The 25024-nt window shown below is 44.4% G+C and overlaps 3 protein-coding genes and 1 long non-coding RNA gene across 8 annotated transcripts in view; 1 reads left to right on the top strand and 3 right to left on the bottom strand.

The window, feature by feature from the left end:
* Nucleotides 1-4265: 4265 nt before the first annotated feature.
* Nucleotides 4266-8627, bottom strand: LOC130165157 (uncharacterized). Of its 3 annotated transcripts, none has more exons than XR_008826745.1 (7): nt 8371-8627; nt 7546-7631; nt 7314-7466; nt 6332-7032; nt 6136-6232; nt 5768-5859; nt 4266-5226 (listed from the first exon to the last, which is right to left on the bottom strand). It is a non-coding gene; the product is annotated as an uncharacterized LOC130165157 (long non-coding RNA). The 3 variants fall into 3 exon arrangements; XR_008826743.1 differs by having other exon boundaries at nt 6309-7032; nt 8371-8626; XR_008826744.1 differs by lacking the exon at nt 8371-8627 and adding an exon at nt 7777-7805 and having other exon boundaries at nt 6309-7032.
* A 408-nt stretch (nt 8628-9035) lies between these two features.
* LOC130165155 (uncharacterized) lies at nt 9036-15399 on the top strand. Its single transcript, XM_056370140.1, has 6 exons — nt 9036-9271; nt 9365-9970; nt 10386-10511; nt 11015-11338; nt 11709-12633; nt 14302-15399. The coding sequence occupies exons 1-6, from the start codon at nt 9188-9190 to the stop codon at nt 14436-14438; spliced, it is 2202 nt and encodes a 733-aa protein (XP_056226115.1). The 5' UTR covers nt 9036-9187; the 3' UTR covers nt 14439-15399.
* On the bottom strand, nt 15099-16903 carry LOC130165156 (uncharacterized). The gene is made up of 2 exons (XM_056370141.1): nt 16028-16903; nt 15099-15425 (listed from the first exon to the last, which is right to left on the bottom strand). Exons 1-2 carry the CDS (start codon nt 16853-16855, stop codon nt 15099-15101), a joined length of 1155 nt encoding a protein of 384 aa, XP_056226116.1. The 5' UTR covers nt 16856-16903.
* Nucleotides 16904-17550: 647 nt separating this feature from the next.
* LOC130165526 (probable ribonuclease ZC3H12C) overlaps nt 17551-25024 on the bottom strand; it is a 15819-nt gene continuing 8345 nt past the window's right edge. For all 3 annotated transcript variants that reach the window (XM_056370862.1, XM_056370863.1, XM_056370861.1), the window contains exons 2-6: nt 23655-24535; nt 23334-23473; nt 23005-23239; nt 22631-22737; nt 17551-22390 (exon numbers count right to left, since the gene is read on the bottom strand). In XM_056370862.1, coding sequence (XP_056226837.1) covers nt 20760-22390; nt 22631-22737; nt 23005-23239; nt 23334-23473; nt 23655-24466 — 2925 coding nt within the window. In that variant the 5' untranslated portion in view covers nt 24467-24535 and the 3' untranslated portion in view covers nt 17551-20759. The remainder of the gene's footprint in view (nt 22391-22630; nt 22738-23004; nt 23240-23333; nt 23474-23654; nt 24536-25024) is intronic.

Here is a 25024-nt window from a genome sequence, read left to right on the forward strand (position 1 = left end):
CAAAAACTGGCCAATAAGGGGTTGCGCGCCCAACGTCCTACCCTCAATAGGGATGTGACAAACAGATATGGCAGCCACATAGCCCCTCAAGGTGGACTCAGTCAGCCCTCTCTCTAACAGGGACTGCAAAAACAAGAGGACCCCCTGTGCCCCACAAGAGACCGGGGTCCGGCCTGTCTCCGCACACCACTGGCAAAACCGCTCCCATCGGCCAGCATAAAGCGCTCTGGTAGAGGGGGCCCTAGCTGCCTGTAGGGTAGCCATAACGGCAGGACTCAAGCCGCAGGGCGGCTCCCGTCCAAGGGCCAGGCATGTAACCTGTAAACTCCCTGATTCCGGTGCCAGAGCTCTCCCAAAGAGGTCTACCTGGGCCCTCCCAAACCGAGCCCAAATGGCCTTCACAACCTGTGGGTGAAGTCGCCACTCCCCTGGCCGGGGGCCGCCCCTGGACAGGAGATCTGCTGCCACATTCGCCACTCCTGGCAAGTAGATGGCTTTCAGGGACACACCCTGAGCATGAGCCCAGAGGAGGATTTTGTGCGTCCCGTCGTGCAGGGACCTTGACCGCAGCCCCCCTTGGTGGTTGATGTAAGCGACCACGGTTGAATCGTCGGTGCGAACCGACACATGCTTCCCCTGAATTACCAGAAGGAAATGCACCAAGGCCCGATACACTGCCTCCAGTTCGAGCAGGTTGATGTGAGTACCCCTCCAAAGGGGGCCCCCCCAGCCTGCCTCTGAGGCGTCCGTAGTTATGGTCACCCTTGAACACGCCGGGCCCAACGGGACACCTTCCCTGAGGCCCAGGGCAGTGGTCCACCGTGCCACTGCCGGAAGACAAGTCGAGGACACCGGGATAGCCCTCAGGCCATCCTCGTGGGGGCTCACTCTGTGCCCGGCAAGCCGACGTTGCAGAGGCCGCATGTGAAGCGACCCCAGGGGCACCACCTGGGATGCTGCTGCCATGAGGCCCAACAGCCTCCGGGCACACTTCACTGTAATGTGCTTGCCCACAGTTAACTGTGACGAGCTCTCCATCAGCACCACTGTTCTTTTCTGGGTCAGGATAGCTCTGAGCGAGGCCGAATCCAGAACCGAACCTAAATATTCCACCCGCAGCCCCAGGTTCTCGAGGTGGCTCAACACTGTCATGGTGTCGAGCTGAGCCTGATGCTCGGTTGGGGAGCAAATCGACCAGTCGTCCGGGTAATTCAAGATATGAATCCCCTGGCGACGCAGAGGGGCCAGCGCTGCCTCCATGCACTTTGTGAAGGTGCGAGGAGACAAGGACAGGCCGAATGGGAGGACGTTGTACTCATAGGCGTTGCCTCGAAAGAAAAAACGGAGGTACTTCCTGTGGCCCCTGTGTATGGGAATGTGGAAGTACGCGTCGCGCAGGTCCACTGCAGTGAACCGGTCCCCACGCCTTACAGATGACATAAGACGTGACGGACGAAGCATACGGAAGGGCAGGCGTTTCAGGAAGTGATTGAACTTCTTCAGGTTCAAGATAGGATGCAGGCCGCCGTCCTTCTTTGGAACCAGGAAATAGGTTGAATAAAACCCTTTGTGCGCCTCGCCGTTGGGGACGGGTGTTATCGCCCCCTTCTGTAGAAGGGCCGCAACCTCTGTCGTGCAGGAAAGTAGGGTCAATTCCCAAAAACGGAGGTGGTCTGGTTCTGAACTGGAGTCTGTACCCAGACTCCAGCGTATTCAGCACCCAAGGGCACTGAGTACACTGGCGCCGGTGAGCAAGGTGCTGAGGAGTGAAGCGTGAGGCCGGAGGCTGGCAACCGTCAGCGACGGCCCTGACCCCCCAACTGACTGAGGCCTGGTGCCCCCAAGGCGAACAGTTCCACTGCGGACATCACGAAAGGAACGTCGGCGAGCCAGATTGCCCCATCGACTGACCAAGGGCTCGGGCATGTGCACTGGTACCCCGCAGTAACATGTCTGCCACACGGAGCATCTCATCACCTGGGTCCGCTGAAGCCAAATCCTGCAGCAGGCCTTCCAAATAAAGCAGCAACAAGGAATCAGTGCACGCCAACCTGGCTGCCAGAGCTGAGGCATGATAAGCTCTGCGGAGCTGGTTATCAGTTGCCCTGCAGCGTCTGTTAGGGTGAGTGGCATCCCTGCCAGCCCTTGCCACAGCGCCTGCTAACATAGCAAAGGTGGGGCCCACTCGAGGGGCTGTGGCCACCCCATGAGCATCCGCCCCTGTAAGGTTGGCCAGCTGGGACCTCGGAAGGGCTGTAGAGCTAGGAGCGCTCCATGATGCCTGCAGCTCTGACATAATGTCAGGAAACACAGGGAGCCCGTCTGACCTGCGCCGCCGTGAGCCCCTGTCGAACACTGAAGTAGCTGGAAGCGGAACTTGGCAGGACAGCTGTGCGCGTGCTGCCGCCCTCGCAATCACAGCTCTATCAGAAGGGTCCAACTGCTCAGGCACAGAAGCATCCCCCAAATCAGAGAGCGACTGATCATCCTCCTCGGACTGGGGGTCGTGCAGACCTTCCAAACTGTCAGAGGCTGCAATAGAGAGCACATCTGGATCCCTATCCAAGTCCCCAGGATCTGGCCTGGTCATGGTGTGCAGCCCTAAAGGACGCTGTGCATGCACCAGCTCCTGAAGGGTATCCTGCATAGACTGCATCTGCCGCTGTAGCTGCTCAAGCTCCGCAAGGCGCTTCCTCTTCCGTGCGCGCCGCCCCCCTTCCTCAAGCGGCGGATCACACACCACCTGCGGCTCCAGCTCAGCCAGCTGATGGGCCTGGCCCAGGGCAAGGGATGGAGAGCAAAAACCCTCGCCGTCCTGTGACATGGTCTGGCAAGCCAAGACCGCCCAGCGGACGCAAGGTGAAACAAAGCCTCAGGTAGCGTGCGACCTCCCGGACGCAGCGGCTCCTCTCAGCACGAAAAAACACAAGTGTGGCAAAAACAAAAAGGCCTCAGGTAGCGTACGACCTTCCGGACGCAGCGGCCCCTCTCAGCCGGAACACAGATAAGGTTTTCCTTCTTCCCTTTACCTTCGTTTTCTTTCCGTTTTTTTTTTTATTTTTTAATTTATTTATTTATTTATTTTTTACAACAATACAGCCATGAGGAAGCGTTCTCCCTCCCGGGAAAAGAGGCTCGCCGCAGCGCCACACAAAGATCCAAAATCCACAAAAAACATCCGCGCACTCTTCTTCTCTTCGCAAGCAATACTAGCAGTTGCTGTAAGAAGAAGGCAGATAAATCAATCCCAAAATCACACAATATCTCGTTCTGTCATTTCTCAATCTGAAAACCATACTCACACACCCCGCTCCAGGAGGAGAAAAAGAGACTGAGCAGGTGATCGCACAGCTGTATTTGTAGGCTCTGATTGCGCCCAAAGGGCGGAGGTGTTAATTTTCTAATTGTCTCCTGAAACGGCTCACCCTCGGAGAGAGTGACCCATACGGTGGCGTGTTGACCTGATATCAAGTAGAACGTCATAGTGTAGTATGGCATAAAATTTCAAAAAACGTCATAGTATAGTAAGGCATAAAAATGGCACAAAACGTCACAGTATAATACGGCATAAAAATGGCAAAAAACGTCATAGTATAGTAGAGCATAAAAATGACAAAAAACGTCACAGTATAGTAAGGCATAAAAATGACAAAAAAACATCATAGTGTAGTATGGCATAAAATTTCAAAAAACGTCATAGTATAGTCAGGCACAAAACGTCACAGTATAGTAAGGCATAAAAATGACAAAAAAACATCATAGTGTAGTATGGCATAAAATTTCAAAAAACGTCATAGTATACTAAGGCATAAAAATGGCAAAAAAACGTCATAGTGTACTAAGGCATAAAAATGGCAAAAAACGTCATAGTATACTAGGGCATAAAAATGCCAAAAAATACATATTATAGTAGAGCATAAAAATGCCAAAAAAACGGCATAGTGTAGTATGGCATAAAATTTCAAAAAACGTCATAGTATAATAAGGCATAAAAATGGCAAAAAACGTCATAGTATAATAAGGCATATCAGCAGCAGATAGTGTGCATATAATATATGAATTCAGGAGTCATTTCTTTAGTAACAATCAAGCATTTATTTACATCAAATGAGGCACTCATAATCAGTGATAATAAAAAACTGTAGGATTCACTGGATCCGTATAAACAATTGTGAAACACAACATATAGTGGATATAAAAATTCTACACACCCCTGTTCAAATGCCAGGTTTTCGTGATGTAAAAAAATGACAGCAAGACAAATAATTTCACAACTTTTTCCACCTTTAATGTGACCTATAACCTGTACAATGCAATTGAAAAACAAACTGAAACCTTTAAAGGGGAAAAATATAAAATAAAAAACTTAAAAGAACGTGGTTGCATAAATATGCACACCCTTAAACTAATACTTTGTTGCAGCACCTTTGGCTTTTATTACAGCACTCACTATTTTTGGGTAGGAACCTATCAGCGTGGCACATCTTAATGTGGCAATATTTGCCCACTCTTCTTTGCAAAACCGCTCCAAATCTGACAGATCACAAGGGCATCTCCTGTGCACAGCCCTCTTCAGATCACCCCACAGATGTTCGATGGGATCCGGGTCTGGACTCCGGCCGGTTCCAAAGCCTCAATCTTATTCCGGTGAAGCCATTCTTTGGTTGATTTAGATCATGCCGAAAGATGAAGTTCCTCTTCATCTTCAGCTTTCTAACAGAAGGCCGAAGGTTTTGCGCCAACACTGACTGGTATTTGGAACTGTTCATAATTCCCTCCACCCTGACTAAGGCCCCAGTTCCAGCTGAAGAAAAACAGCCCCAAAGCGTGACGCTGCCACCACCACCACCACCCTTCACTGTAGGTATGGTGTTCTTTTGGTGATGAGCAGTGTTGTTTTTGCACCAAAACTTGATTGATTGAAAGTCTATTTCTAACTATCTCCTGACATTTTCTTTACTGTATTTTGTTGTCGGTGGAACTGTCATAACATTATGCTTACATACTTAATACTTACAATGTGTACAAAACATTTTTTGGTTGAAAAATAAAATAATATAACACTTATAGTCTTAACTGGTGTAGCTCTGCATTCCCCCTTCATGGCCTTTGGAAAATGGACCTTGAACAGTGGTTCACCTTCTTTTGTTTGGGCTTTCGGTCGGTCAGCATTTTCATTGTAAGACATGGCAGCCAGGTATTGTTGCAGGAAGCTGATGTGCTGGCCTGAACAGAGGAAACAGAGGCAGTAGTTATGGCAACAGCTGCAAGCAGTGCAAAATTGATAACAACAAATGCACTCAATTATGTGTAAACTGGATTGTCAATAGATTGTAAATGCCGCAAATAGCTCACTATCCCTGCAAAATACAAAAAATTATTACTATCCTCTTTCACATATCCCCTGTAACTCTGCGCTTATCTAGATATTCCCTCCAGGCACTGAATCTGGAAACATGATACAAACGTTAAAACGGACATCATAAGGCATGACTCTCAATACTAACTTTCACAGCACTGATAAACAAGCCCAGAATTTTACCGGCTTGACTTTACAGACAGTTAAAACGCCTTTCAAGTGTGATAAAGTTAGCAGGGCGGCTCTAATCGACGTCACACAGCGACACCAAGCAGAGGAATTGCATACAATCTGCACCCGTCTGTGTGCACGAGGCAAAACCTTAGCCGCATTAGCTGCCATGCTAACAACACGTGCAACAGGCTCTCGTGCACATACAGTAAAGCAACATAAAATGGTGAAACTTACAGTTCCCAAATTTGAAGTTGGGTTTCGGACAGTCGGTGCTGATCCGTGCTTTATAATCCCGCATTGTACTGGCCCTCGTTGAGAAAGCGGTCCTACGTGAAATGGTTAGAAATGGTACATCTCCATCAAAAATAAAACAAATCCATTGGGTCTTCGGATCTTCAGACGTTGGGGGTAAAAAGACTTCCGTGTCGGTTTGTACAGTCAACTACCGAGCAACTAGCTCGCATAGCTCGTACCTTCGACATAGTTTTACCGGAGCCGGTGATGCGAGGGAATAAACTATATCCTCTTTAGAAGAGCGAGCTGAAAGCGCCGTCTGAAGTGCAACAAGCGGCGGCAGGTGTCGGTGAATGTGTTGCACAAACCTGCTTCAGGACCAGGATCTGGTCGGCGGCCCTGAGGTGCTGCAGCTGGTGGGCGACCGGGACGGGACACTTGTTCTTCGGCAGGCCGCAGATGCACCTGCTCGTGGACACACAGACACATTTCGTCCGACACTTGCTACACACTAAACTTTTAAGTTCAGCTGGTCACTCACTGCTCAAAAAGATGTTTCCCGACCTCAGCGTCCACTGCGCTTAAAGGATCGTCCAGGAGGTAGATGTCTGCGTCCTGATAGACGGCCCTGAAAAACACACACACACACACACACACACACACACACACACACACACACACCTTACGACTTTTCTGGCCTTACTTTACGATGACGTCTTTATACCTTAATATACTATGACCTTTTTGGATGTTTTTATTCCTCACTATACTATGTTGTTTTTTCACATTTTTTTGCAATACCATAGAATGTCATCTTTTCGCTTTTAAGGCCTTACTATACTATGACGTCTCCATATCTTACTATACTATAACTATTTGAATGTTTTTATGTCTTATTATACTATGTCATTTTTTCATTGAATCATAGAAAAGCCAAGTGAAATTTGTATTACAACAGTTCTCCTAGATTTGGGGAAGTGTGAGTTTTATTGACAAGAACAACTGATGTCTATGATGTGAAATTACAGGTGGTGGCTTGTACCTATGTTGAGGGAAGACTAAATTGAGATGAAAATGCATGTATTTGATTGAATTTTCTGGATAAATGAAATCTCTCTGTTGTAAGAGTGAAAGCCACAGGATTGAAAAGTGAGCATTTTGTGTAAGAATAAAACATGTGAAGATAAAAGAAACCCGCAAGGAGTGAAGAGCCGGAGTTGGAGCGGCGTGCCGGTCCTGGTCCTGGTCTCCTGGTGGCGGGACATCTGCATTCAAAGAAGACACAAGCACAAAGTCAAAGTGTAAGTCCTGTACATCCCAACGAGAAGAACTCAAGAAACTGTTTCATTTGAGCTGCTTGGAAGTTAATGGAAGAACACAAAGGCATTTGATGTTAGTTATTTTTGCTAGTTGTTTCGTGATATTTTTCGTGATATTGAATTGAAGTTACCAATCAGCTCCTGAAATGTGAGAATTTGTAGTATTTCTTTGTCTTAATTTACAATAAACCGAGTATTTCTGGAAGCTGCAGATAAACAGTGTTTACCTCCAGCAGCTGGAGCTGCTGCGCCCAGACCTCCAGAGCGGGGAGCAGACTATCAAAGTCAGCCTGATCCGAACCAAAGGCGGCGGCTTTCCGTCCGTGCAGCCGTAACGGAGCGCTCGGATTGGTCACGACGGCGCTGACCTCTGTCAATAGCTGGAATACAAAGGAAGTGATGTTCGGAAAGTGGATTTCAGAAAACAAACTCAGAACATGTCACAGACGATGAGCTTACATAGTGATAGTGGTCACAGAGACCAGCTTCTCCGGCTTGATCGCTGGTGTGTTCACTGCTCTGTCGTGTTGTCTTCTTTAGACCATCTGCAAAGACATGAAAAGGAAAAAGAAGAAAGAGAAATTGATAATTACAAAAATCAAATATTGGGTTTTTTTTAATACCCAAACTTTAATACCCAAACTCCAAACAGATTCCCTGCTGTTGTGATGTCAATAGAAATGTTCCTACCTTGTGTTAGTGTGTTTGTTTAATCATTCATCTTGTTTAATGAAGATGAATGAGAATGTATAAAAGTTTAGAATAAAATGAAATGAGTGGTGTGAATTTTGTCCTGTCCCCGTTTGAGTCAAAGTGTAAGTCCTGTACATTCCGATTGTAATTGTAATCTGATATTTTGTCATTGGTAATTTTTAGAAAGAAGTGTTATTTTTATTGCCTTTGGCTGTATAATTTTTTTAATTTGAGCTGCATGGGTGAAATATACAGATAAGAGTGAAGCGACATGACTGATGTTCTGTTCTGAGTGAGAAAGATTGAAGAGCTGCCACATGAAATAGGAGTTAATGTTCCCACACATGTAAAGTGGACTCATGCACAAGCAAAGATACACAGTGTTTTCTGCATAGTCTTATCAGAGCATGTGTGGTGAACTGGGCTTGCTAAGTTAGCTAAGTGTGAGTAATTTGGTTATTTAGAATTTGAGAGCACTAAGTTGTGATTTTCTTTGACATGACTTGGAAGTTAATGGAAGAGCAACACAGAGGCATTTGATGTTAGTTATTTTGATAGTTGTTTAGTGATATTGAATTGAACTGAAGTTACCGGAATGTTTGTAGCATGTGGTCCCGTCCGTGCTGCCGCCAAGCCGAGGTGAAAGGTCAGACTGTCAAACAAGAAGTGGATGAATCCAATGTGATTTATAGAAGGGGGATCCTGGATCGTACTAAGCGGAGTAGAGAACAGAGGGGTGTTTGTGCTGCCCGAAACAGCAGTTGTGCAGGTTGTATGTTGAAATGTCAGCCAATCATATGAACTTTAAGTGGTCACTAATGACAATCTTCTCAATTTATGAAGCAGGAAGCACATTTGAATAAGTATTTTTTTTAATCCACAGTTTAATGTAGGCTAATCGAAGGTGCAGATTTTGACCAATCTATAACATCAATTAGATTTTTTTTCATTTTTTAGAGTAGTTTTTTTCCCCCAATCATGCTTCAGGTGTACATGTTTGTTATTTTTCCATTATCCACCAGGTGGAGTCAGAGGGAAGGTTGGGTAAATACTATTCTCCTCTGAGAAGCTCAACAGCCGCTCCAGTGACTACGGAGCCCCTAAAGGGACACGGGGAAAATATTTTTTTTTAGATATGTTTCTGGTGCGCACGAGAAACTTTCTGGTGCGCACCAGAAAGTTTTTCTGGTGCGCACCAGAAAGTTTTTCTGGTGCGCACCAGAAAGTTTCTCGTGCGCACGAGAAAGCATTGGATGCGCGTGGGAGATCCACTGCTTATGCTTTGAGGTCTGTGTGAAAATGCCAGTTCAGGAGTTAATTCGGCTGTATTTCCAAATAGGATTTCATTGTTCGAAGGTATAATCAACAGCAGGAGTTGTGCTCGCTGTGATTAAGACAAGCACAAAGGATGGCAGCAGAAGTAGATTTATTCTCGTTCCTGAAAATGCGGAATATACCTGATAGTGTCATCAACCAACTAAAAGATGACAAGGTGAGGATAATTGTTAACTTTCACATTAAGTAAGCAATAGCCTACATTTAGTGTTGCTAGCTTGTCATTTTGCAAACGTTTGCCTTTTTACAGATCGACATCAACGTCATAGGTGTTATGACAGATGAGGAGTTAAGCAAGTATATCGTAAGATATGGGGACCGACTTGCGCTCAGAGCATTTTGTCGTCAAAGAACTGTGACAAACGAAGAGCCGGGAAGAGCAGAGACAGTGAAGTCCTCTCTCATGCAGAAATTAAGAGACAGATTAAAAACTCATAACAGTGACAGAGAAGGCCCCGGTATTGGCAATAAACATGCAGCCAAAGTCACCCGGCGGGTTGAAATGGGATGGCTCCACTTTGAGAGCGGAACTTATCACCAGGTCAGAACGAGAAAAGGAGGAGGAACACGGAATCTGTCGGTCCAGAAATCAGTGACTATGGGTGAACTGCTGGAGACAGACAAAGGCTTGTTTTTTCCAAATGGGCATTCATCCAAAGGACCGACGGAAGACTTCGAGTTTGACATTTGTGATTATTGTCACAATTCTGTGTGCCATGAAGTCACGGTGGGCCAGCTGTACGAACAGACTAAACTACGAATGCTGCGCATCTACACAACCACCAAGGCTAAAGACATTATACTTCTCTCTGATGAATCATCGGACTTCGAGCCAACACATAAGAGGCCAATGAAGGTAATTTATCCTCTGCCACATTTGTGATATCAATATATAGGCTACTGTAGATATTTAATTTATATTGATTGGTTGTTTATTGTTATGGTTTTAAAACGGCGCAGATTGTGGGTGAAAATGCTGCACTATAAGTAGAATTAATGACTTCCTGTATGATTGGTGTGGTTATACCACACCTGTCTCATATGCTGAGTATGATGTATGCTGTACAAAGATATGCATTTGACACATATTTATTGTTCTCAAAGAGTAGCCAATTTAACAAGTTTCACCTTAGCTTTCCTACCTGTGCTCTTATTCAATGTGACCTGTACATTCACAGATGTCATTTATTTTTGAGGACAAATCTATTGTCTTAAGTCTATGTCAAGTCTGTATAAGCCCACAATTTGCTGATTTGCTCACTTTTTTATAGGCTAGGACAATGAAGACACGATCCTTGAGGAACAAGACCAGGAGATGTCATCAAGTGGATCATCCAGAGAGCTCCTCTGATTTAGATCTAGCTCCCAGTGGCTCAATGCAGGAAAACCATGAAAAAGTAAGCCCTAGTATTGCATTTTTATGGACCCAGTCTGTGCAATACAGTACAGAACTTGATGATTGATTGATTGATTGATTTTATTGTACCAAAATGTTCAGTATTCTTTAAAATTCAAACAAAAATTGATTAATCAAAAGTTATAGTTTCCTGTAGTGGCATTTGAGTTACATCTGCATGACACATCAGCTATGTTTATAATAGATCACAGGTCAAAATCTATGAGGACACAGAAATGGCCCATAAGAGACCACAATTTTGTTGCAAGTTGTAAATCTGCAGTTAAGATGGGAGTCTGCGAATGCTTTTGTGTTTAATGCTACATTAAGTAAAAATGCATACACCAAAAAATGTACTGTGCAAAGGTGCAGAGTGTTATAATCACATGAATATACATAACAGCTTCGATCAGATTATTCAAAAACATAGGTAATATAATAATTACACATAGATAATAATACATTTGTTTGTTTTGTTGTTTTTTTATATTTAATTATCAATAGAGAGGAGAGACAATCAGCCAGTCAAGATCAGCAACTCCTGAGATGGGTAACACAGAGGTCCTGCATCCACGACCTTCTGATGATGTTGGCAGTCATACTCAGCAGTCAACAAGAAGGCATGGATCTGAAGATGACTGTTTAAAGCCTGTGCCAAATCAAGATGCAGACCAGATGTTAAGTGATGCCTCAGATTCCCTTCTTGCTCCTGCCATTCAACAATCTCTTGAGGACTTTGAAGTGAACTTTGGACCCATTGTTGGTGATGATAGTGATAATCAAGACACCACTCTTCCCTGGAATCCACATGACTTGAGCAGCATGCAGGTACAATGTAGAACTAACTTCTAACAGTACTGTAAAATTATTAGTGCCATTGTCAATTACTTTAAAGAGTTTTTCTTATTCATTGTTCTGTTATAAAATGTACAAAATCTGTAACATTACCATCCCAAGTTCTCTCACCCCAAGCTTATGTTTTTAAATTCATTTTTCATCCAAACATTCCAAAACTCATTTCCAATTTCATGCATCGTAGTATGAAATAGAAACGTAGCAAATCTAAAACCACAACATTATCACAATTTTTGCATGCTAATTGATATATTGATTGTCAAAATCTTAGATTTTTTTCTGTTCACTAAGTGATAAATCAATCAATAATCACACCTAATTACCTTTTTTAAATATCTTGCAGCATTCTACATTCAATGATGGACCTGTATCATCAAGCTGTCTTCCAGCATCACCAGATCCATTTGACAAAGAAATCCTCCATGTGAAATTAAGACGAGTAAACATAGTTGATGATGTCCTTAATGTCTTCATGGATCCAAAAGTACTGAATGCTAGTCTAAAAATGGAGTTTACAAATGAAAAAGCTATGGACATTAATGGTGTGTCAAGAGAGGCGTACTCTGCATTCTGGGACCACTTCTTGGACCAGTGTGAGGGGGAAGATGAACGAATACCCAGACTACAACCAGATTATTCTGAGAAGAAATGGCAAGCTCTCGGAAGAGTGTGGTTGAAAGGATACCTGGACCACAAAATCCTACCAGTCAGACTGTCACCAGCCTTTGTTCTTGCCTGTTGTCAAGGCGTTAGCTCAGTGGATGAAGAACTCTTGATGATGTCATTTTCCAGATTTCTTTCAGAGGATGAGCGTGCGTCGCTTGAAAAAGCACTACAGGGCAACATTGATGAAACTGTTGAGGAGGACTTACTTGATGTCTTCTCAAGAATGGGCTCACGCTGCCTGCCCCCAAAAAACAATTTACGGGTTGCTATTTTAACAATGGCACACAAAGCTCTTCTTCAAGAGCCGAAGTTCATAATTGACTGTTTCCACTCCAGTGTTCACAATGCTATGCCAAAGCTCATAACCAAAGACAACATAATGGAGCTCTATGAATCTAAGAGGCCAACTAACAAGAGAGTGGCCCAGATGATAAAACCATCAACTGAAAGCCTAAATCCACAAGAGCAGACTGCTCTTAACCACCTGCTACGGTATGTGAGAAGCATCGACCAAAGAAAACTGGAGATCTTCTTACGCTTCTGCACAGGATCTACTGTGCTGTGCAATGACACAATCGAAGTAACTTTTAATGCATTGTGTGGTTTAACCCTTGTGTGGTGTTCGGGTCTGTGGGACCCGTTTTCATTTTTTATCAAAAGAAAAATTATATGATTAAGTATTTTTTCAAACCCAGACTCATTGGCCTTGGCTCATTTTCTGTGAAGAATATTTATCAGAACACATTTTCAATGACCACACATTGTACACCCCCCCTACACATTTCTATTACATACAAGAGGTTCGGGTCCACTGGACCCGGGGCTAATAAGAGTATGGAAATTGTTGTACCTTCACTCTGTCCTCCACCAGTCTGGGCCAGCTGTTAGTGTGTGTGTGTGTCTGTGTGTGTGTGTGTGTGTGTGTGTGTGTGTGTGTGTGTGTGTGTGTGTGTGTGTGTGTGTGTGTGTGAGTGAGTGAGAGTGTGTGAATGTGAGTTTTGTGTTTCTGCCACTGCCATTCCCACACAAGGTTGCAACATTGTTGCAAAATTCAAGTACCAACACCTGTCTGCTCTCACATTCCCGTACATCTTACCCTCTGTATTGCGGGAACCAATCTTTATTTTCTCATAGTCTATCCCAGCTGCAAATTGGGGGCGGGACACTATAAATATAGCTTTGCCAGTGTGGTTCCTTATCACAACTGATCAAGATGGCCAAAAGATTCTCTGTTCAGAGGGCCTTGCAATTGGTTTTTGAAGAGAGTGAAGCTTTTGATGATGATGTAGGCCTGGAGGAAGAGGTTTCAGAATGTGAGGATCACATTACTGAAAATTCAGAGTCTGACAGTGACTTAGAAGAAGCGTATGAGATTGAGCATCAGCTAGCTCCAAAACAAAGATGCCATTTAGGGGCCACTGCCCCTTTAGGCAGTATATACCATCTACACCTGCAAAATATGGTATAAAGATCTGGGCTGCCTGTGATGCCACTTCCTCATATGCTTGGAACTTACAAGTCTACACAGGGAAACCTGATGGACCCTCATGTGTTGTATAGGCTGGTATGAAAAGGCAATGTGTTCAATGGGGCTGATGTGTTGTCTAAACTGACATGGTTACTATATGTGTTCCGCTTGTGTTGTGTAAACTGACCTGAATTTGTTAACCTCCTAAGACCCGAGCTCTATACTTTGCTATATAGGCTGATTGGGACCTGAGAAAAATGATGTCCACATATGAGGACATTAGTTTTAAATTTCGATTACTGAGTGGCAGCATAATATCCTCATATGTGGTCACCAGGCCTTTGTTGAGAAAAAGTTAGTATTGTGGTCTAGAGAACCAAAAATGTGAGGTCCACATATGTGGACGCCAGGTCCTAGGAGGTTAAATTTCAAATGGTGTTCAAATAAATGAAAATCAATAGTTACAAAAAACCTTGCTTCATTTGTAAATTTGTTGAATTTTTTCCAATCATATCTTGATTGTTATTGATTTTCTTTTTTTATTACATTTTATTAAAAAACAAACAAAATCGAGTAGCACTTTAATTTGTAAGTGTGATCTAAGAAAGGTAAAGGGCAAATATTAACCATAAAAGTAAATGCTGTTTACTGTATATTGCTTGTAATTGAGATGAAGTAAACATCTGTTAAGTATTTTAATAGAAAATTGTTTGATTGTGTTGAATTAAACCCCAACAAATGCAGCGGGTCCACCAGACCCGCCAACACTGGCTGAGTAACAAAAATATGAACATCACACAAGGGTTAAGTCGCAGGCCTGTAGCACACACATGTGGAGCAGTTCTTGAGTTACCATGCACCTACAGCTCATACCCTGAGTTTCGTAAAGAATTTGATAATGTCTTGTCTGGCGACTGCTTTACAATGGATATTGTGTAGTGAATGCAAAGGATCTTGCACATCCGTCTTCTACACTGAGATTATTATGGCATTTGTCTGATGCAAAACTGTTTCTACAGATTTACATTTATTGTTCTTATTAAAACAGAAACAGTTAAAATTTTTTGATTTTTTTTTTTTTCTTATTGGAAATGATTTTTCAGTAATTTGTTAATACATACAGAAATTTTTCCACAAGACAGTTAAAGTTTCATAATTTTGATAAATCAGCAGGGTCTGCCCTCACAGGTGAATGTCCCTTTTTGTACAATTATTACATTTTCATGTGCATCTTTTATGCAATTGTTATTCTGAATGAAGTTCAACATTCAGCATTTTTGTCAGCATTCAACAAAGAAATACCTGTTCAATGCACATACAGTACAATTTCAAATGGCTGTTTTTCTTTGAGCCTCATATGGCAAATATGCTGACAGTTAACTACGAAGAACATAATATTCTAAAATAAATATTCAGTTCCTCTTTCATGTCCTGCCTTGTTTCTCTTTGTAGTCAGTGTGCATATAGTGACTTATCAATAATTTTTGCCCCTAAATATTGCTGCAAATGTTCTTAATGTCTGTGGCATAGCACTGTTCAAGTGTATACAGTGTGCACATGTTGTACCCCTGAATAATCTGAATAATAATCCATCTCAAATTAGAGAGCGGATGTTATCTCATTCCTCAAATGCAGATACAAATCCAATGCTTGATAAGCATCAGCAGGAAGATGCAGCTGTGACTCTGCCATCAGAATGTTGCAGATCTTGTAGATGTCTGTGTCACATGGCACTGCTGGTCGAAATGTGCAGTTACTCTGACACAACTGTACATCAGCTCTGTCCACTGGGGAAATGCAGTCATAAGTTCTGTAGAGTTCTGGGAACATGTACATGATTCGGGGGCGACCACTGGGCACCCTGTCATTCTTTGATGGTCTGATGACATGTGAATCCCACACATGGATGGTCTCGTCTAATTCATCCTGGAAAAACAGTATATAGAGAAAGAAAAGTTAATTCATATGCAATTTGTTATTCTCATCATGCGCTCCTTAAGTAAGTTATGAGATGACTTGAAAAAAATCATGTTAAATCTTGAAGTTTTTGATGAAGTTAGGAGAAATTGAGTGGAAAAGGACCAGCATAAATAACTTAATAAATTAATAAGAATAAATGAAGAAACGCGATCAAGAGGGGGATACACCAAGCAACAAAAATAAAATAGCTTTAGGCTTTCGCTGATAATTTTCGGATGTAACTAAAATCTTAATCATGAATTTTACATAAGTAACTGTAAATTAATAGGCATAACACCAGATATTTTTCTCCAGTAATGTAACGGATTACAATTTTGTTTATTTTGTAATTAAATTAGGCCTACCAAACCCCTCAACACTAATTATGAATTAATAGGCTATTGTAGGACACTGATAACAGTAATTAAGAAGACCGAATGACATGATGAGACAGGAGTCCTAATATTCACAACCACTGTCTGCTCATGGGAGGATGTTAAAAGAAAAAACGAACATTTGTGGGCCTCAATTTAGGATGAAAATAGATATAACAATGCATTGTAGCTTACCTGAATGATGCTCATAAAGCAGAACTGAATTAGACCTCGGTCCAAGTATGTACCACCGAACAAACCACGGTCCTTCAGGTCAGTGAACAGAGAGATGTAGAACTCCATTGATTCCCTTCTGAGGAAACCCCACCAACTCTCTATGCGCTGATTTGCTGTGCTTGCCCCTTCGACGTAGCTGTCAATACCAGAGCCGTCATGAATGTTGCGACGGAGAAAACGCTGAAAGTCTCTGACTTTAACATTTTCAGTGCCACGATCGCCTCTGACAATCCTCGGACAACCACCGGATTTCTTCACTGCCTCCATATAGTAGCCTCCAATGATTTTTGGGTCACTGCTGGTCGTAAATGCATTCATCCAGATAATTTTCCGGGAAAATCCGTCAATACAGCCGTTTATACAGATACCAAATGGTTTCAGTTTGTCATAAGAGTCAAAGTGCCAAATATAATTGGGCCCTTTTGCAAAATAGTTTCGACGATGGAGCCGTCTCCTTCCTCTGAGTTCAACACCCCTTGGGTCAAGTTCTTTAAGAATTAAGCGTACCTCTTCTTTCTTGACGTGTAATCCATTCTCCTTGCATTTAGTGTACATCCACCTATACCCACACAGCTGGCCACTTGTTTGTAACTGCTGGTGAATGAAATCAACCACACGATCCAAAGAGGTGTATCCCTTGCGCCGAGACAGACTACATGCCTTCAGAATTCGTTTTAAATGTCTTTCAGACACAACATAGCGATGACGACTTGCAAGCAAAGCAGCAATGTCCTTACAATGAAGTCCTAGTTGGAAATACAGCCGAATTAACTCCTGAACTGGCATTTTCACACAGACCTCGAACCATATGCAGTGGATCTTCCACAAAACATGCGCGCGCATCCAATGCTTTCTCGTGCGCACGGGAAACTTTCTCGTGCGCACGAGAAACTTTTTCGTGCGCACGAGATGTTTTTCTCGTGCGCACGAGATGTTTTTCTCGTGCGCACGAGATGTTTTCTCGTGCGCACGAGATGTTTTTCTCGTGCGCACGAGAAACATATCTAAAAAAATATTTTCCCCATGTCCCTTTAGGGGCTCCGTAAGTGACAGCAGGGGCATCTGCTGATTTTTCCCACAGGCTGAGACTTTTTACATAAAATCTTAATCTTAAAAAGTTACCAGTAAACTACCTAAAACTGTCAAATAATTATTGGAGTAAAAAGAACAATGTTTTCATCTGAAATGAAGTATTACGTAGCATAACAGGGAACTACTCAAGTACTTCCAAACTGTACTTAAGTACAGTACTTGAGTAAATGTACTTAGTCACTTTCCACCATTGCAAACAACCGTTTAAGCTATCGATTTTCTGTAATAAGGAAAACATGATTACTAAAACAATTGCAATACAACACTGTTTCAGGAAAATAATAGAGTAGTGTAAAGCACAAAAAATAATACATTCAAATCCTTTTCTTTTATAACTGTATGCCAGAGTAGTGTACACGACCTAGAACAAAGGCAACGGATACCACATGTTTTAGAGCAGTACTCTCTTTAATGAACAATCACAGGTATAGTTGAGAATGTTACAATAATCAATTAGTTACACTGTTATTCTACTGGCAAAATGTAAATATAATTTGAAAGAGGACTTTCATTACTAGAGTGTAGTGGCCTGTATAGCATTGTAATATCTACAGCACAGAAGTCAATTTATCATAATGGTTTCCATTATCGCTATCTATGGCCGAGTGCACTTTCAAAATAAACAATGTTGGAGAAAAGTGGGACGCATTCCAAAACATGCTTCCTAATTCTTTGGAGTAAATGTCAAGCCTTACAGAAAAAAAGACAGCATTCCCACCTGATTTAAGTTGTATGTTAAAGAAGGGTGATTTCGTGAAATTGAAATTATACTAACTCATATATGAAATAAAAATGAATGAGCAGAAAAACAAGCCAGTTTTGTGTACAGTTAAATCTAGAAGCATCTCAACAGCTCGCATCATGTCACAGTAACGGCCAGACTAAAGTCCAGGACAGAAACACAGCTTTGTACACAAAGTAAACACAAGGATACATGCAGAAACCAAAACAAATCAAAACATGCATAAGAGTTAGCTGAACATAGTTCAGAGTATTGGATGTGTCATAAGCACAATGCCATGTAGAGGCATTACTTTGGGCCCACGCTCGGGTGCCACACTGACACACAGTGCCAGGAGGCCAGAGAGAAGGCGCTTCTTCAATACACACAGAGGTTCTCTCTCATCAACAGCACGTGCTATTGTACAGGTATTGGTTATTTGTACAATATGACACGTTGGACAGGAAAGAAACCAGTGGGCTATACGTAGCTGGCTTGTGATGAACTGTATGACGAGCTCACTGTGTAGACTTTAATTCCTTGGCGGCCATTTTGAACTCGCTTTCCACTGTCGGTGGGCTCTACCCATATACAGCCATGCTATGTAAAACAAACATTAATTACTGATTCATGAATAATAAAAATAGTCACAAGAATGCAGACTGATACATAGTAGATTATTATTTTAATCTGGCCATACATTTAAGTCTAAAAACAGCCGTGGCCAGGTTAATGCTGCATTGAGGACATTTATCATCCTACTAATGAAAGGGAAACATATGTCAGAATTTTAATTTGTAATATCCAAATATCCCATTTAATATTTTTCACACTTGACTTTGTCTGGAAAGCAGTTACCAGGTCAGTTGTGGTTGTTGTTTGACATTTCTTTACTGGCCGTACAAATTCTGCTTCTATCTAAACACTTCAGGGAAGAAATAGCTTTATATATTTGCAAATACGGTAGAGTGTTAAGGACGTTCAAAATGGCCACCATCGAATATGGGACTGACCCAAATATAAAATTTTACTTATTACACATGGTTGGGGTCTGTCCACTTAATTAATAGATGGTTAATGATAATAAATCGGTTCACTATTACTTCAAGCATAAAGTTTAATAACTTATCCACTTCCTGACTTAAAGAGGCTAAAAGAAGCGTTAAGATGAACTGACCCCAACCTCAACCACGTGAAAAAGTACAATTCACCTTCTTTCTCGAATGGGCAGTTACGTCCGTCAACCAGTAACCCAAAACATATTCCTCACATGTGATTTTATTGGAGCTCCTGTAGAAAATAAGCCAGCTTCAAACCCAAAAGCGCAGATAAAGAAGTTGCGATACCTAAACATAGTAGGCAGGCAACCCCTTTTGTTTCATAACATATTTGAAGTAATTGTCTCAAAGCTATTTCCACAAGATTAAAAGTTGGAACAAGTGTTGTCAATGCACTTCATCATATAGCAATACATCAAGAGTGTTTGATAAATACGGATCAACAAGTCCATGTACTGTATATAACATCAGCGACTTAGTTAATGATACAATTTGTATCAAACAAGGTTTTTCTCTGTCTAGCATGGATTCAGCTGGGATCTGCTACAGACAACAGTAGACGCTGTTAGCCAAAAGCACAGCAGGGGAATCTGTTAAATATATTTACAATACATACATGTTCTGTTTATACTGATGTCGAGATGTTCTCTGTCTGTAGCAGAAACCAGATTTGACCCAAAATAAAGGGCCAGAGAGAGAGAGAGAGAGAGAGAGAGAGAGAGAGAGAGAGGGAAAGAGAGAGAGAGAGAAAGAGTTAGAGAAAGATAGAGAGAGAGATGTCCCTTACTAAAACTAAGGTACACACGACAGGGTCACCCATCTCTACAGCTACAACTCTGACCAAAATACTGACGTCATCTCAAATAAGATGACCATCTTTCAGACACCTATTTTTTAACCAACATGGAGAAGAACCCCACACGACGGCCGCACAACACACACACACACGCACAACACACACACACACACACACACACACACACACACACACACACACACACACACACACACACACACACACACAAAGAGATTAATATAATACACAGACCTTGGTCAAATATTCGTTTGAAACAGTCATGTGTACCGGATGAGGATTTGCCACCTCACGGGAAAATATGTGAAATTAAGTTTGAATCCTTATTACATGACACTCCTATCAATCTGGCGCTACACACATGCAAGAACATACAAACACTGCTTGACTCAGGTCTGAGAGTAAGTACATTGCACACGGTGTGTATGCGTATTCTCTCAAACTCAGAATCTGGTCATAAAGGTGGTGGAAATGATCAACTAATCGTTCATATCGGTCACATTTGATGTGTGTAAAACCAATTCTTTAGGTTGTGATTGGGCTGTAAAATAAAAAAATGTACCTTAACATTTTGATGCATAACGAGTCTTGCATGTGAAAGACACAAATATTAAGCTACAAAATGAATTTAAAAAACAAAGAGCAGGTGTAGGACAATCTCCTCAGGTCGCACTTTGTGTCAAAGTCACAGAATTCGACTCCCTCTCCCCACGCGTTGAGTTGATGTAGTTGTCGCTGCACAGTGACTAGAGCTGGATTTGGATTATCCTCAGCATTTTATATCCTTGAAAATTCTGCATTGTCTCATTTAATGTCATAAGAAAGGAAATGCTCTCCTTGCAGACAATCCAAAAGAATTCCAGTACTCCGCCATGCAGACCCAACTGCCAAGTGTTGCAATGGCAGATTCCTGTTTGTCTGCAGATACTAACCGCTTAGTTCGTGTCTTCAAATTTCTACCCAGAATGCAGAACCTCTATTGTTTTCTAACCACATTCGGATTCCTCAGTAGCCTGTTTGGGCCTTCTCTGCCAGGATGGCAGCTGCCAGCTGCTGGGGGTCTGTGATGTGGGGGCTCCTGGCCATCACCCGACTCACCAGCTCAGAGGGAAAGATGTTGCACAGGTTGACGTACACTTTCTCCCTCACGCCGCCATAGTGGCCGTGTGCAGGGGATTCAGAGTGCTGCGGCATGTAGGAGGAAGGCGCGTGGGAGGGCACTGCGAGGTGAGCGCTGTGAGGCGGGTAAGCCGGCAGAGGAGTGCTGGATGGATGAGGCGGGTGAGGAGAGTGGGCGGGAGGTGGTGGGTGGTTTAGGTAATGTGTCGGGGACGGGTGGAGAGCTGGGTGAGAGGAGTGGTGCTGGGTGTAGCCATCCTGTGACCAGGGAAGGGTGTGCCAGGAGGACTGGCGTGTGTCTGGCAGACTCTGATAGGCAGACGGTTCATACCTGGATGGTGGCAGCGGCGGCTGTCTGTAGTACGTGTCCCAGCTGGGCAGAGCTTTTGGTCGGTGGTGATGGTGCGACGTAGAGAGGTGCTCATACAGATGTGAGTCCGACACGCTCTCTGCTCGTGTGGGGGCCAGGCAGCGGCCAAGAGGAGAACCGGGGGCGTGGGGGTTGGACTGGGGCAGAGAGTGGTAGTCGCCCGGGCAGCTGGAGCGTGCGGCCAGCGGCTGGTGCTGCAGATGAGGGGGTAAGGGGTAGAGGGGGCGCTTGGAGGGAGCCTCTGGTGGAGGCTGATCATGAGCACAGCTCTGTCCGCGTGTCACACTCATGTGGTAACTGTGAACGCTGGTGTTAGACGTGTGGCTGTGCTGGATATTTGTGTAATCGGCAGGATGAAGGCCGCAGAGTTCGTGGTTTGATGAAGAATGGTGGGGATACAGCCGACTGTGCGGATTATTGAAATGGATGCTGTCTTCCAGTAAGGTGTCTGGGGGGCATCCGGGACAAGGCCTCTCGCTGTACGAGTCACAGCTGCTCCCACAACTCGCGCTGCTTTCGCTGCCGCATTCGGAGCCTGCTGAGCCCATCGAGCCCAACCGCAGGTCGGTGTCGTTGGGGAAGCGGCAGTCGGGGCTCCGTCTGGAGGACAGGCTCAGGCCAGAGTAGGCACGTGTTACTGAGTAGTAGCTCAGGTCGGGGGACTCACAGTGAGGGTAAAGGTCAAGGCTGGGGGCTGGAAGGAGGCCGTGAGGAGTGGCTGCTCTGGACTGTTGGTCCTGGGGGAGGCTAAGGCTGGATGGAGGGCCTCCTGGGGCCGGGGACATGGTTATACTCCCACTGCAATTACTGCTGTTGCTGCTAGAACTGCTACTGCTGCTGCTACCAGCACCCACCAAACTGCTCTTTTGGCTCTCCACCCGCCCTTTTGCCAGCAGCTTCTCCTCGGCGTCACTGTACGACAGAGCTCGGATGCTGGGGTCCGACTGCCTTTTCGGGGCACCTTTTTTCGCCTCGATGCTTCCAGCTGGAACGCTGTGGCTCTTCACCAGCCCAGTGTCTCCCTGGTTCTTTGTGGTCACGCAGGTCTTGGCGCTGGCTCGCAGCTCATCAGCCACGGCACGCTGAGGCTGAGCCCCTCTCTCTGGGTGGTAGTACTTACACTTGTGACCGTAAGTGCACTTCTTTCCTGTAACCAATAGACACAAGGTCTCAACAAACATTATGTAACATAAGTCAATATGTGACAATTGTTTAAACATTTCAAAGACACAACTCACTCACATAATGTTATCAGTAGGATTTTAACTTCCTTTAAATTGTTTACTTGGTCTTAAAGGGAAAGAAATTAAATAACAAAATTTCCTGGAGAGTTTTTAGATGCACCATATTGTACACTCTGTAATGCAGTGAGTATCTGTGTTCCCACCGTAAGGACACGGCTGTTTCTTCTGCTCAGGCATGACAGGTCTTTTCCTCAGGAAGTTGTCTAAGCTGGGGCCATGACGACCAAGAGGGTCATCTGGGGGCATGAATCTGAGAGACGGCAAGGAGGGATGACAGAGAACAACATAATTACATAGTTAGTAAGTGACAGTGACAGTAGTGTTCTTTTAAGTTGGTTCACATTTCTGGGGTCGGGGGGAACTGTAAAGTGGAGGTGGACAGAACAAACTGAGATTTAACTCTCTCATCTAAAACCAAGCGAAAAACATTTGTTAAGCTAAAAGACTGTAGTCACACACCTTTGTTCTGTCATTCACATTCACCAAGTCTCCCCCTCACTGATCCACTCCCACTTACTTGTCGTTGACAAAGGAGTACATGAGCAGCCGCTCGTCAATGAACTTCTTCCACTCAGGCTTCTCATTAGCCAGGTCTCTGTAATTGTCGTTGGAGACGATGATGCCGTCTGACTCATAGGCCAGCTTGACGATGAAGCGGTCGTCATAGCAGACCACGCGCCGACCTTGGACACGTCGCGAGGGAGTGAAGACTAAGATCTTTTCCTTCTCTAGGCGACGCAAGATCTCCTGATCTGTGGAGGAGGGAGTTACGGTGAGGTCAGCATGATCTCATAACGGCCTCGGTGCATGTGCGTGTGTTTGTGTCGAACAGCCTCGTGCTCTCACCTGTTATCGGGGCATCAGGGCGGGACTGCTCTTTCCTCCAGGCAGGCACAAACACCGTGATGTCATGATGGCCTCGCTCTAGGAACCAATCAACAGCCAGCTGGATGCCCTGGCACGAAAACACTTCCTTGTTGCCATGACTACAGGACATAGGAAAAAGGCAGCAGATAACAGCAAATGAATGTGTTGGGTTTTAGTGGAGGTCTATACATCAATATAGGCAATTAACTCCCATACTATGATGTGAAAGTCAGCTGTATGGAATCAATAAGAGACATTTTACAGTGATTGAACTTATAACAGTTACCATAGACTGCTTACCTCATGGCTACATTACTGCCGTCCACCACAATCGGACGCAGGTTGTCCTGGTCACCCAGAGAGTCTGACGGACAGGGCGAGTCCGACCTCTGGCCGTCCAGCAAATCAGAGCAACCGCAAGATGAAGAGGAGGATGAAGAGGAGGAGGTGGAGGCTAATGATCCGGCCGGCTGCTCGCTGTCTGACTTGGTGCCCAGTTTGACCAGCTCTCCCAGTATGTCGTTGATGAGGGTGTCAGGGCCCAGCTTGGACAGCACCAGTCGCACTGTCTCCTCAGAGTAGCCCAGCTTCAGAGCAAACTCCAGCTTGGCCTGGTACTCCTTCCCGCCAGCCTCGGAGGCTGGCTCTGATTCGGAGGGATGGGACGGCGGCTCGGGTGGGTTCTTACATGGGGAGCTGGGTGGGGACTGAGCAGGAGTGTCGTATTCAAGCTCTGATGAGAGTTCAGATGGGAGCTCAGGAGGCCCCTCGGTGCCTAAGTCCACACACTGGGTCCGACAAAGCGGCTGGTGGGTGTTCTTACTGTGAGTTGATCCTCCCTCTCCACCGTCCGGCCCGGCGGCAAGCGCAGAGCCGGGAGACGGCGACAGCTTGCTCTCGGCGTCGGGTCCGGCATTTTCCTCCACCGCAGCCGGCGGAGGGCAATCGGCGGTGCTGCGGTTACAGGAGCTTTCCCCCTGCTCCTCCATAGCAGGGGGCCCGTCAGCGCCGCCAGCCTGCCGGTCAGCCCCTGCTACGTGGAGATACTCCAAATCCAGCCCCAGGTCGAGGATGTGGCCAGCTCCTGCCTCCACATGGTCCTTCTGACCCATGGATCTGTCACAGACATCCAGCACACCGGGCTGACTGCTGCCCTCTCACAAAGCTCGACTCATTGGTGCCTAAAGAAGGAGACAGAACGGAGCATGGAGTGAGCGAGTCCCCTCTTAATAAAGCTGATTAACAGCAATCATTAAAGTAATGCAACAAAAAATTTGAATTTCTGACACTTTCTTCTCCGATGATCAGCAACGGTTCTCAAATGTTATCTGTTACGTATGATGACATGGCTCTATGATGTCTAATAGTCTTTTTACAAAAGCAACCAGTGGTCTGAAATTCCAGAGAAATTATTTGCAAAGTGAGAATTTGCATTTAGGTCATCTTGTCAGTCACATGATAATTTAGAGTCAACAATGAGTGTCATTTTAGGGAAATGTGACTTGGAAAGAAGTCGTCCTAACACTGTGAGGCTGTGAGCGGTCTTGTTTACACTGGCTCTGACGCGCCGTCTCGGGCAGTTGGGGACTCCGCTGAGGTGGAGACTGGCTGACACAAAGAGCTGGTGGGGGCCTCTCGTCCTAATTAATGGACTCCCGCGTTTTTTCTAG

The sequence above is a fragment of the Seriola aureovittata genome, chromosome 24, assembly GCF_021018895.1.
Source record: "Seriola aureovittata isolate HTS-2021-v1 ecotype China chromosome 24, ASM2101889v1, whole genome shotgun sequence".
In the NCBI taxonomy this organism is placed as follows: Eukaryota; Metazoa; Chordata; class Actinopteri; order Carangiformes; family Carangidae; genus Seriola; species Seriola aureovittata.

Coding starts and splice junctions, on each gene's coding strand:
- LOC130165156 (XM_056370141.1), bottom strand. CDS start 16,855: ATGCCAGTTCAGGAGTTAATTCGGCTGTATTTCCAACTAGGACTTCAT. Junction 15,426..16,027: donor GCTTTATGAGCATCATTCAG/GTAAGCTACAAT, acceptor CTGTTTTTCCAG/GATGAATTAGACGAGACCAT.
- LOC130165155 (XM_056370140.1), top strand. CDS start 9,188: ATGGCAGCAGAAGTAGATTTATTCTCGTTCCTGAAAATGCGGAATATA. Junction 9,272..9,364: donor ACCAACTAAAAGATGACAAG/GTGAGGATAATT, acceptor GCCTTTTTACAG/ATCGACATCAACGTCATAGG. Junction 9,971..10,385: donor CACATAAGAGGCCAATGAAG/GTAATTTATCCT, acceptor ACTTTTTTATAG/GCTAGGACAATGAAGACACG.